General features: G+C 36.1%; 1 protein-coding gene across 15 annotated transcripts in view; it reads right to left on the reverse strand.

Annotated features, from left to right (window-relative positions):
- The window catches only part of tns1b (tensin 1b), a 266,496-nt gene that overhangs the window by 64,669 nt on the left and 188,374 nt on the right, over positions 1-13,453 (reverse strand). For all 15 annotated transcript variants that reach the window (XM_089133411.1, XM_039683658.2, XM_039683656.2 and 12 more), the window contains 8 exons: positions 11,987-12,051; positions 11,526-11,609; positions 7,742-7,854; positions 6,243-6,303; positions 5,798-5,873; positions 2,657-2,786; positions 1,542-1,607; positions 1,312-1,428 (listed from right to left, as the gene is read on the reverse strand). In XM_089133411.1, the coding sequence (XP_088989537.1) occupies positions 1,312-1,428; positions 1,542-1,607; positions 2,657-2,786; positions 5,798-5,873; positions 6,243-6,303; positions 7,742-7,854; positions 11,526-11,609; positions 11,987-12,051 (712 nt within the window). The remainder of the gene's footprint in view (positions 1-1,311; positions 1,429-1,541; positions 1,608-2,656; positions 2,787-5,797; positions 5,874-6,242; positions 6,304-7,741; positions 7,855-11,525; positions 11,610-11,986; positions 12,052-13,453) is intronic.

Here is a 13,453-nt window from a genome sequence, read left to right on the forward strand (position 1 = left end):
AGTCAAAGTGTCAGTACCGTAGCTGTCAAAAGAGGGTCAGAAAGACCTTAGTCTAGCTATGTGAGACTAGTTGCCATTTGACAACCCAAGCATGGTTGGAGAAGACTTTATTATTTGTCACTACAACATTTTATAACGAATAAAGTAAAAAAAAAAATAAAGCAGTCTATGATGAAAAAAAAAAAGTGTAACTTGATGTTAAACTAAAACCTCGACAGAATTCCATATATATCCTCGTTGAATTCCTCGCTTGGACTTTCCCTCTCCAGAGAGCTGACCCACCAAATGAGGATGTCTCAAAATCAGACAACAAATCACATGTTTGAGGAGCAGAAGCACACCACAAGTCAAAATAAGGAGGCTCATAGCTTAGGCCACAAGGGTGTGAGGACAATTCCAGTGACACGGCGGTGTGCGTGTGTGAACTCTACTCGACCTTGTGATTTGTTTAAGAGATTTGTTTTCATCTGATTAAATCAGTCTCTGTCACACGCACGGATTATCACAGTCGTGTACACAAACAGCTCTGTCACCAAACGTTAATACAGCCAGAATGCTGATGAATTGATGTCGGACTGACAGATGACACGGACTCTATGTGAACTCTGAGTGACCAGACTAAGTGTCATGAAACCTTGTACTCTAGACTGATCTGGCAACATCGAGCACAGGAGACTCGACTCACAACTCATTTCAATAGAGTTTAGTGAAAGAATATTGCTAAGCTAGCAATACTGTAGAGTGCAACAACTTCGATAAATAGTATTTGCTTCGTGTTGAAGCCAGCATTATTTCAGCTTATTTTTTAAAAATAATTGTTTAACTGTGGAAAAACTACATTACCCATGATGCAGCACAGACAATTCCACCAATCAGAGACTCAAAACAAGCAAACGCATGCCGCCCACTCTAATGAAGCGCTGCGAGTTTGTAGCTGGTTGTACGAGGCTTTAACAAAGACTTTATTTGAATCCCTATGGAAATGGGAGATATATTTCTAGAACCAATTCCACTGAAAAAGGGGGCGGGCACTGTTGCAATCTAAAACAGAGGAGTGGCTTCTTTGTGACAGCAAATAACACTAAAATTGTTGCAATAAATAATTAAAAATAAAATAAATACATATATAGCATATTAATTATAAATGATGGATGGATGGAAAATATTAGATAGATGTGAAATGTGAAACTGGGATATTTGAATTTGTCTGAAGCAAAAATAGAACTGCTTTACTACTATTCTGGCTTCACTGTGGGGAAAATCGAATCATATCCATTCATTCGTTGAAAATGAGAGTAGAGATTCACTCACCTTCCATGGAATCTTCACAGCGCTGGTTGAAGTTCTCGTAAGAATCCCAGCGAATCAGAGGATCTTGGGTATTGTAGTCCACAGAAACACAAGGCCCGTTCTCAAGGTGGTCCATTCCTATGACAGAACATCTACAGTCAGAAGCTTCTGGGCTCCGTATATGCGCTATTTACAGTATTTATGTGATTTTGTATTAGCTGAAAATGAACGACAATAAATCTAATTCTTACCTTGGATTTTTTCTGGACCGAAAGAAAATACAAATTCCACTTTTCCATATTCAGGAAATCTGTCATCTGAAAAAAAAAGAAATGGAATAAACTTTTTTTACATCAAAATTTGGCATTTTTTTACATCAAGGGCTAACAGTTCAGTTATTATCAATAAAAATGGTCACTTTGGGTGAAAAATGTCGTTCTGTGTTCCGTCCATAGACACTAGACGTCCACTTGGGGTTCTAAGCATGCGTCAAAACCGCCGCCATCTTGGAACAGGGGTCTTGTCATAGGAAGTAGCTAGGTAAAGCTGCTATCTCTGCTTTTACTTCGAATTCATTGATGGTGGTGGACTTTTGTGCAGCGTATGATGTTCACGGATGAAATCTGAACTAGGAAGCATGTTTTTTTTTTTTTTCAATTCCTTTTTTTTTCTGGAATCAATGATAAATACATGTCTGACCATTGGAACAAAACAAAAAAACGAGAAAAATCGCATTCATGATGATTTATAGTGATTTTATTTCCGTTAGACCTGTGTCTACATTGACGCTGATGCATTAAAGTAGAGGGGCTCCCCTGTTTCAAGATGGCGGCTCTATTGATGCTTCGTTCAAATGAACTGCCGTAGCCAAGGTGACGTCTAGTGTATATGTCTATGTGTTCCGTCTTTTAAACTTCTCCTCAACATGCATACAGTGTAAATAAAATAGTTGCATCAATGAAATGATAGTAAAGTTAGTCCACGGCCACGCCCCCGTGCTATTGGTACCGCCCACGGCGCAAATTACAAGACGGAAATGAAAAAAATCTGTTAGATTTCATTCATTCAAATGTTTGTTTCTGAAGTCACAATTTAGCAGAAGTAAAATTGAAAAAAAAAATGGAGAAAAAAGCAACTACCCATTGATTATGTAACTGGAAAAACAAGAAAAATGAATTTTTCAAAAAAAAATAATTTTTGCATTTGCATTGTATTGTCTGTAAATTGAATTGTGGGCGTTACACGTATCCTCCTCAATACAAAATAAAAAAATCTAACCATGAAACCAACCAAGTCTAGTCTCAGATGGCACGGCATAGTCAAAAGTCTGACTATGCAAGACCAAATAAAAGCAAATCCAGCATACCTTTAAATGTTTCATCAAGCTCATCTTTGCCAAAGACGATGCCCACGTCATGAACAGCACACGTGTGAAACTGCACTCTGAATATGACATCCCGGGATGGGCTGCGGAAGCGTTTGTGATAGCACTTGAGCTGTGGAGGACATAACAAAACACACACACAACAGGTCAAACACACAGAGACTGAAAAACAGTACAACAAATCTGCGTTAGGGGAGTAATCTGAACTTCCACTAAACGTTATTTTGACTTCTCCAAGTAAGAAAGAAAGTAATAAAATAAACAAATAAGTCAGTTATCAAGCTAAATATTTACTAAAATTATATTGGTTAACTTGAAAGCATGTGCATAAGACTAACAAGACACCTTTATAATCATGACATGACATATGTTATGGATATGAAGGAAGTTTTATGTATGTTTGTGACAACTGTCATTAAGTGTCATTCGCTCAATTATGACATTTGTACTGCAAATATGACATTGTTTGCGATGTCTTTGTTATGACATCTTGACATTACTAAGACAACACAACCTGTCATAAACATGACATAGCAGATCAATTATCAAACTTAAAGGAATACTCCACTTTTTTTTTGGAAATAGGCTCATTTTACCACTCCCCCAGAGTTAAACAGTTGGGTTTTACCGTTTTCAAATCCATTCAGCCCATTTTCTGATATTTGAATATCAGTAACCAGACAGTTTCTGGTCTCATTGACTTCCATAGTTATATTTTTTTCCTACTATGGAAGTCAATGAGACCAGAAACTGTCTGGTTACTGATATTCTTCTAAATATTAAAAAAAAAAACGGCTGAATACATTCGAAAACGGTAAAACCCAACTGTTTAACTCTGGGGGAGTGGTAAAATGAGCCTAGTTCCAAAAAAAGTGGAGTATCCCTTTACGAAACCACCTAGCTTTATTGGTTAACATTACATTAAACTGTCAGGTGGTTGGTTTTGACATTGGATGTCATGAAGCCATTATAACTCTTTAATAACAAATTCATAGAAACATATCAACGCTTTGCTGGATTGACAGGCAGAAATATGAGACTGGCATTATTGTCATGTTGTCTGAAGCATAAACACTATTGTTTTGTACCACTTTTCAAGGTGGACGACTTTGTGGTTTTGCATTGCCAGTGTAACTTGCTTCACTTAAACTTGCAACCACGATTTATGCTTCTTTGTTCAGAAATTATTTTCTGTGGTAATCGACATGGCACAAGTTGTATTGAACTTGTATTGAACCCAGAACATTCCTTTAAGAGCATGGCAAATCACTCAAATGCAATCTTGCGTCAACACACGCACAACTCTGCACAGAAAGTTCTATTCATGGGCTTGGAACGGATTGTTTGAGAGGTTTTGGATGCTGGTCGCCTCGCCTTCCCATGGTGCAGCAGAGCCAGAGATGTCAGTATAGCGAAAGTATGTAAAACAACAGAGCCTCTCCAAAACCCAGACAAGGACATTAAAATGTCCTCACTGGCCACTGAGGAAACTGTATCCCTCGTTCTGTAGCCCAAAATAACTATAATTAACCTACTTAACTTAGGGCATATGGACGTAAAATGGACAGCTTTTCAGTTCGGAGAGTGAAAGAAAACAAACACGACCAAATTGAGGAAGATGGGGGCTGGCAAAGCATTCTGCGGTTTTCCCAAACTGCAGCAGAGACTCAGTCGCACACATGGGGGGTCCCGCCACGGAAAAAGCGCATCTCAGTCATTCACAATCAGCAAAATGAAGCTTTTAAAAACAAAGCATTGATCTGAGAATAGTAAAAACAAATGATGTCGGCAATGCAAAATTGTTCAACTTTGATTTCTTCCTAAATTTCGCTCAAATTATGCTGATAATATCATTAGTAATCAACTCACTTATGATTTTTTTTTTAGTCTAACACCTACATTGATCTATGATCTGCTTTGGCCAAAGCTCAACGCTGCAGTTTTGGCTCTAAAGATGTCCTCTATAGATCAGCTCTGATTGATTTCAGAGAGAGTGCTCCTCTATGAGCACAGCATTATGATAAAGCACTCAGCTCGTTTTGGCTTTCTCTTCCAAAAAAGCTTTCTGGGGTTAAATGCAAAGAAAAAAAAATCTATGCAGAGAAAAGTGTCTCTCGTCAGGAATAAATGTGTGATGGATGAGCCTCTAGACATCCTGCTTTATTATTGGCGTGTGTGGCTCTGGGAAATGCCCATAAATGGAGGAAAAACCTGTGCCAGATTTAACCCCACAAGTCAAAAGCAATATGAAAGTACATTTTACATAGATACAATTATAGGTCCATAAGATTTGTTGGTATTGTGACATTAATCACACAATAATTATGAATATTTTCCTAATTGTTTTACTTTAGAGATTTTTTTTTTTATTATTATTCCCATTATTCTCAGTGATGATGACTCCCATTACTGTTACAGAGTTATTGGGAATTAGAAATTTACTTTAACTCTATTAGTGAAAATGTAAGATTGTATTATATTGTCTTTTTTATTGTTTTTTTTTTTTAAATAACGTACACGGTAATATTTTTATTATTATTATTATAAATCATTATTCTTAACTGTAAAAATATATTTTCATGATTTGTAATCACAACATTTTTTCTTTTGTCAAATCAACTTAAATAATTTATGTACTTCAGATAACATAATATTTTGAGTTTCTGATGCTTAAATCAATCTTCTTCATTGTATTAACTAATTTTTTCCAGTTCAATGAACTTAAAATTAAGGCAACCAGGTTACTTCATTTTTTAAGTTAAACCAACAATATTTTTTACAGTGTTGCTATGATTATTTTTATATGGTTTGATCTTGTTTTGTCGGTTTATGTGCAACATGCTGATTATTATCATTTAAAAAATATATATATATTAAGGAAGTACAGCAAAAAAATACCATTGTGTAAAATAAAAAAAATAACAAATAAAATAAAAAACAAAAAACAAAATAAAATGTGAATATATAATTTAATATATCTTAACAGTCATGGAAATAATGTCAGAACTTTATGGTTCGAAAATAAGCTTCATTTTCTTTATATAAAAATGAGGATTCTTTTGAATTAGGCTTGACATGTGACCAAGGCATGTTTCTGACAGGTTTTGTGAGATTCATTCTTACCAGAATGTCTCCTTTCAGGAGCAGGCCGGGTTCGATGGTGATGCAGATGCTGGTCTGACTGTCTCCTTGGACGTTACTGCAAATACCAGTCGGACACACACCCGTTAACCTCAAACAACCTCACATTAAAAACACAAACATGAGCCTAAACATACGAGTTAGTAATGCTTGACATATTTCTATTTGTATTGAACTGAAAGGGTCATCTCTACTGGTAACAACAAAGCTGTAGTCTGAGCATGGAGGAAGCTACAGGGGCCGAGTTCAGTGATGTATGGGAAAAGCACATGCGGGCTACTCAGAGTGTGTGAGAGTGTGTGTGTGATTCAGAAGCCCCCAACCCCCAAAGACCGAGATCCGCCTGTGATTGGACGCCCTGAACGCTGGGCTACATGCCAGGGAAGCATGAGCAATACCGTGTAGGAAAACATGGGGTGTTTCTTACTAGATCCCAGATGTGTAGACGGGCTGCATGGCCTGGTAGATCTTGAGGAAAGGGCGGCAACCTGAGAAACCATGAGAGAGAACAAAAACAAAATGTTAGCAGAGCTCTAAAAGTGGAATATCTAAAAGGTCTTCGTCGTGGAAAAGAAATGCTCTCTCTAACTCTCTCAGGCCCTGTTTATTCTAATTATATTAACATGCGTCCCAGATGATCCCATCACAAGCAGAGGCAAGATTTTATGATGTTTATAGAATATTTTAGGGTATTTACTCGGTCTCCAATGTGTCTCCTGAAACTACTTGCGATCTTGAGAAGGATCAAATGACTTGTGATAGTTTTCTAAATATTTTTATTTGGCTATTTTTTACAAGCAATTTTTCTCAAAGTTTGACAGGTGGTGAACAATTTAAAAATATATAACTAAAACTCCTAATAAAACTTGTTTACTTTAAAAAAAATAATTTATAATATGAATTTCACAACGATGAAGCATTATAAAAATTAAATAAATATAAAATATAATTTTTTTAAATAATACATTTGTTTTATTTTCTAAATAAAATGTAAATTACACACACACACACACACACACATATATATATATATATATATATATATATATATATATATATATATATATATATATATCACAAGAGGTTATATATATATATATATATATATATATATATATATTTGGTAAAATATGGACAAACACAGATGTTGGGTTAAAAATGTAATTTAAACATTTAACCCAATGGCTGAGTTTGTCCATATTTTACCCAAAGATGGGTTAAAACAACCCAGCCTTTTAGAGTATATATATATATAATATATATATATATATATATATATATACATACACTGGTGGTGGGTGAGGAGAGACCCTGACATGATTGTAAAGCGCTTTGGGTGTACAGTACATATGAAAAGCGCTATATAAATGCCTCATTCATTCATATATATATATATATATATATATATATATATATATATATATGATAGCCAACTGGGTGAACTACCTATTTCAAAATAATCGTAATTTGATTAATCAGTCAACTCGAATAATTTGATGTTGGAGCTTTTTGTCAATGATATATATATACACAGTATATATATATATATATATATATATATATGTATATATATATAAATCAGTGGACACCTTAAAAGTCTTTACGGTCCAGCATTTTAAGAACACCACACATATCATGTTTGGGAGGATAGATTTGATTATACTACAAATGTGATGTGGTCACATGTTTGTCTGACTACGCCCGACTGTGGTTTCATTGATCAGATTCTGGACCCCGTCTACAGCTGTATTTAGCGCTGACCTCTTGTGATCGGATCACCCGAGACGTGTGTAATAGAGCAGCGTGTTGTCAGTCTGACAGGAAGGTGTCAAAAGCAGCAGGACTGGAGACGGACCCCAGAAACCTGCCTTCAACACCTCCGGGAGTCACTGACAGATGGCCCACAGCCAGAGCGTTTCAGCTCACCTCCTTTGGACTCGAAGTTTGGGATCCCGTGCATGATCACATGGTGCAGAAACAGGGGCTTGTTGTTGATCTTGATGTGGCCGGAGAGCAGACCGCTGAAGTACTGCACGTACCTAGATCAAAACACAAGATTATCAGAAATAAACTACAACTAGTGGACAACAGACAACTGGGGAGGACTAAGTGCGTACTAGAGATGTCAAATATATATATATATATACAGTGTTGTGCAAGTTACTTCCAAACTGTAATACATTAGGTATTACTTGTTACTGTTATTTAAAAGTAATTAATTACCTTACAATATTACTGTCCCAGAATTGTAATGCGTTACATTACTCATGTATTACTTTTGAGTTACTTTCACCAAAATAACTAAGTAGAACTTAACTTTTGGGCTGTAACGATATGCAATATGAAACCGAAATCGCGATTCGCCACATGACTCAGATCCAAGAACCTACAGAATCGCGACAAACCTCTTCTAACTCCAGCGTTATTCTCCTTACCGTCCATATCCAATGCTGCCTTATCCTTAAATTAGGCTATTAGTATTATTTGAAGTTAACATTATAAAATACGTAGACCTACACCACAAAACTATTTGAGGATAAATTATTTAAATTTGGGGAAGTCCAGCATTATGGACATGACATTTGCAGTCAAAACTTGAAATAAAAATTCTCAGAAAATACATGTATTGAAACGTATATAGGCTACTTCCTTAAAGGACTCCAGACATTAGACAAATATCAGTCTATGTTTTAAAATCGATTTTTTGTAATTCTGTTAATTACACTGCGCAAATCGGATGAGGAAGGGTTGGCTCTCCAGTCTCCATAGAACTTAAAATATTCATTTTATTTTAGTTTTCGTGTTCGCATTTATGAGGAAAAAACAATGTTACAGACGCGACCGCTCTGAACTGGCACTAAAGGACTGCTTTAAAACTTTCACACAGTCTGTTGCCTTTAAGAAGTAAAAGCAGACAATACACTGTAATACAACTGTAATACAAGCCTCACTGAACATGTAACGAGTAAAATATTACTGAAAATTGATTAGTAATGCCTTACACTACTGCGTTACAGCAAAAAGTAATATGTTACTGTAATGTATTACTTTTGTAATGCGTTACTCCCAACACTGTATATATATATATGAAGAGTTCAGATGCAAAAGCCTCTAAGTGCCATTTGAAATTTTCTTCTAGAATGATCATTTTTATCAAGCTTGTATATTTAAGTTCAGTAATTTCACTTAAATTGCCATTTAAGTGAAATTACTGAACTTAAATATATAAGCTTGATAAAAATGATCATTCTAGAAGAAAATTTCAAATGGCACTTAGAGGCTTTTGCATCTGAACTCTTCATATATATAGTAATACTGAAGTTAGTCGATCAAGGCATTAGCATTAATGCATGACCTAACAATACCTTTACAACATTTATTAATCTAGGTTAACGTTAATTTCTACATATCCTGATGCATTTTTTACATTTTATTTTAAAGTAAAATTACCATTAGTTAAATGTTAACAAATGAAACGGTATTTCAGTTACCATATACACTATATGTTTTAAAAAAAGAAATGTCTAGAAAAATAAGAATAATTAATATTAACTAAATATTTTGTATATTTTGAAATAAAGGACCTATTGGACTTCATGTAAGTTTTTGCAGCCCGTTCTCATCCCAAGGCGTCATATACTGACGCTTTTGCCAAAGCGTAGACATCCAACGCACATGGCACCCTTTAGCGTCAATATGAGACGCAGATATATATGGGCCAGAAGGCGCCTCCTAGTGGTCTAAGCCTAACCCTACCACAGACCTAAACCTGCCAATAACCAAAGCCTGTTATATTGACGCTAAAGGGTGCCATGTGCGTTGGATGTCTATGCTTTGGCAAAAGTATCACTATATGAGGCCTTGAGATGACAATGCGTTGGTTTTTGCTGTGGTATAAATTTATCGCTACTGAATTTATCGTGACAACCATCCGTTTAAGAAACACAGATCCACCTGTTGTATAATCTTGCCAAGTGTGTGAAAGTCTCGGGTTTCCAGCAAAAGACATATTCATGTGAGTGTGTATTACATAACATACTATCTAAACAGTGTTGTCAACACCATTTAGGGTCATAAGACGGATTCATCTGCGTTTTGCTGCGTTTCCAAACCCTTAGCACAGATGTCAGATTTTATAAACAGGAAAAAGCATTTTTTTCTTCTTGAACGTTGAGGTTGTGTCTCTGGAGAGGGACAGTGACCAGTGTTTCTGCATCTTCCTGGCAGATCGCCCGAGTCCTGGTTTCCCATGAACATTCAGTTGTTCCAGGGCCCCTCAATTCCAGAAATCACAAGCTTCTTCTTTAGTCCTGGAGCAAGCTCTTACCATGACTCTGCTTTTCCATTTTCCATGAAGGGAGCACAAGTATGTGCCCCAATGAAATCTAGTTTTAATGAAGCCTGAAGTGCCAGTGCTTCCATATACAGATGGCATGCTTGATTCTGTAAAAGCAGCACATCCGTGGCCAAGTGTTCCCTTATGAGGCATAAATGGGTGTGTGTACAGGCATGTGCTCCAGTGTACACGTTTATCAGCGTAACTGTACATCGGGATCCAAACATCATTGAAACTAGTGGAAAAACATTATTTTCTATAATATAATGCAAATGATATAATCACCATTGCAATCTGAGTGAAAGGCTGAACTGGAAAGCACTGGAGCTGACATGACCATTCCAGATAACATCTGTTCAAAGAACGTCACGTGATCATACTCCTCATTTCACTTATTTAAATGGGACCTAGTTCAAAGTCTTGATTTTGTTTTAGGGGTCTATTAGAATAGGTTTTCATCATTCAACATTTTTCACATTTGAGTGCTCATCACAGAACAGAGCAAGGCGACCATTTGAGCTTATAAAACTCAAACTTTGTTACTTTTTTTTTTAAATAAGCGATCGTTTCGCTTGATAAGACCCTTATTCGTCGTCTGGAATCGTTTAAAGCCCTTTGAACAGTTTGCAGTTTGCACTGAAACTGTCTTTTGGACCTTGAGCCGTTTGGTTCCCATTGAAGTCCATTATATGGAGAAAAATCCTGGAATGTTTTCATTTCATTTCATTCCAGAATTAAACCCTTAGTTTCTTTTCGACTGAAGAAAGAAAGACATGGACATCTTGGATGACATGGGGGTGAGTAAGTTATCAGCAAAAGTTTTTTTTTTTTTTTTTAAAGTGAACTACTCCTTTAAACACAGCATTTTAACAACTTTTGCAACATTATAAATGTATTTACAGTCACTTTCAATCAAAGTGCGCCCTTGCAAAAGTATGAATTTCTTTAATATCTTTAAATCTTGCTGACTCAAACTTTTATTATATTTTCAGTATTAGCAATCACATTGAATTGGATTGCAACTGCAGCAATAGCTTGAGGACATCTGATCTGAGACCTGGTTGTAGTGAGATATGTGATTTGCATACAGAATTATAGTGTCTGTAATGAGGCAAGATCAGACATGAGGTGCCCAGAAAGAGATTACCTAACTTTTTTTTTCTCATTTTAAGAACACACACTGCCATAGTGTATGGTTAGATGAACAACACATAACCCAACTTATCCTAAATAAACTACACAAGCATGATTGGGGTACCGTTATCTAGAGGTGAAGCTCATAAATTTGAACAATGGCTGAATGCTCACAATGAGGGTCAAACTCATAAAGAACAAAGATAAGAGGTCAGATGGGGAAAACAATGCACAACTGACCTTCTCTGGGAAGGCTGACCCACAGGAAGCACTTTATCTTCATAAAACCTCTTCATGGCAAACCTGTCCAGAGCCTGGTCCGCACTGCAGAGAAACAGGAAACACGTTTGGGGAAATTTCTCCGAAACATTGCAAAAAAAGACGGCATATTCTTAATGAGGATCTTTGTCTAGTTTTCCGGTGAAAGTATCTAAATTGCTTCTTGAATTTACTGGAAGTTTTCTGTTCATAAAAATAGCACTTTTTGCATTAGAGATGAATTTGATCAGCACTTAATTTGAGTCTTGAGACAAATCCTCCTTTGTAAAGTGATGCGTTTTGGCAGCCGCCCCTCCCCGCTCATGTGTTACCTAACGTGTGGCCAGTCTTGTGATGTGGGATTAAGGTCTTTCCATAATAAGTGTTCAGAGGAGCATCTTTAACTCAATAAACACAGACAGTACGCAGTCTGCATGTCTTACCTCGCCGATATGTTGCTGTAATGCATGTACGCAGCCACAACCACCCCTGTTCGACCTCGGTTTCCCTGCATGAAGAGAAGCGGATGGGATTATCAAACAATGCAGTACATTATTTCATGTCTTCACCATATACGTCTAAATATTTAGAATATTTAACATGTTTTCTTTTTTGTTTCTTTTTCAGATGGAAGTCATAATAGTTTGTTGCACACTATGTATGTCACATAAGTGAAATTCTAACATGGAAATACTGTCACAGTCTAAAAAATGCTGGGTTGTTTTAACCCAATTTTGGGTCAAATAAGTACAAACTCAAACATTGGGTTAAAAATGTTATTTTTAAAATGTAACCCAATGGCTGGGTTTGTCAATATTTGACCCAAAATTGGGTTAAAACAACCCAGCATTTTTTTGAGTGCAAGAAAACACACACACACACACTTACTAAAATGAAAATGGAAAATATAAAATGTATTCAAAACATTAATAAATACAAAAATACTACACTCTAAAAATTGCTGGGTTGTTTTAACCCAACTTTGGGTCAAATATGGACAAACCCAGCAATTGGGTTACGTTTATTATTTACATTTTCAACCCAATGTTTGGATATGTCCATATTTGACCCAAAGTTGGGTTAAAACAACCTAGCATTTTTAGAGTGTATATTAATGGTAATGACCAAAATAACGGTGAAAATGTACATCACAGCTGCAAAAAAACATGACAGCAAAGTACATGACAGAAATACAACATATTTCATCTATGGTTTGAGTCATTTTGAACACAGTTATGCTCTTTCTGAGTGAACATTTCCACCATCGAGCCATTGCCTCGTCTTTCCACTGTTACAAAGAACAACACAGGTTGCCATAACAATGCAATGTTTATGTTTTCCTGTTAAAAAGGCAGTATATTTGTGTTTATGGCATTTCTGGCCCTTTATAAATCCAGATCACAACCTCTCTTGGCAGTGCTGAAGGACTCATGAAGAGTTTTACGTATGGTAATGGGTAAGATGCACTGAAAGAGTCGGGTGTATTTGAAATTTAAGTGGAAATACAGTGAAATGGCTTTCTGGAAGCACTAGACCATTTCAGGATTGATGAACCAGTGGTCTAGAAGATAACCCACAAACTCCTCACGAGGCTGGTTTCTCACATTTATACTCACGGACAGAATCCCTTTCATTAGAGAGGCATTTAACAATACCGCTATCCTCAAAAACAACATTTTACAATATAACTTCAAAATGCATTGTCATCATTCTAATGTTTATAAGTGGTAACCAACAATGTGACTTAACCAGATCAGAAGGCGATGAAAGAGTAAATTCAAATGAATTGTTTAAGAAAACAGATTAGCTTGAACCTCAAGACTGGGTCAGGCAAGGGCTTTCAAAACAATGGTGAAGTACTAACTTTACAAGTAAATTCAGATATGTTTTCTCACTCTGTAATTGCTTCA

Source organism: Pimephales promelas, chromosome 7, assembly GCF_988280905.1.
Source record: "Pimephales promelas chromosome 7, fPimPro1.hap1.1, whole genome shotgun sequence".
Taxonomy (NCBI): Eukaryota; Metazoa; Chordata; class Actinopteri; order Cypriniformes; family Leuciscidae; genus Pimephales; species Pimephales promelas.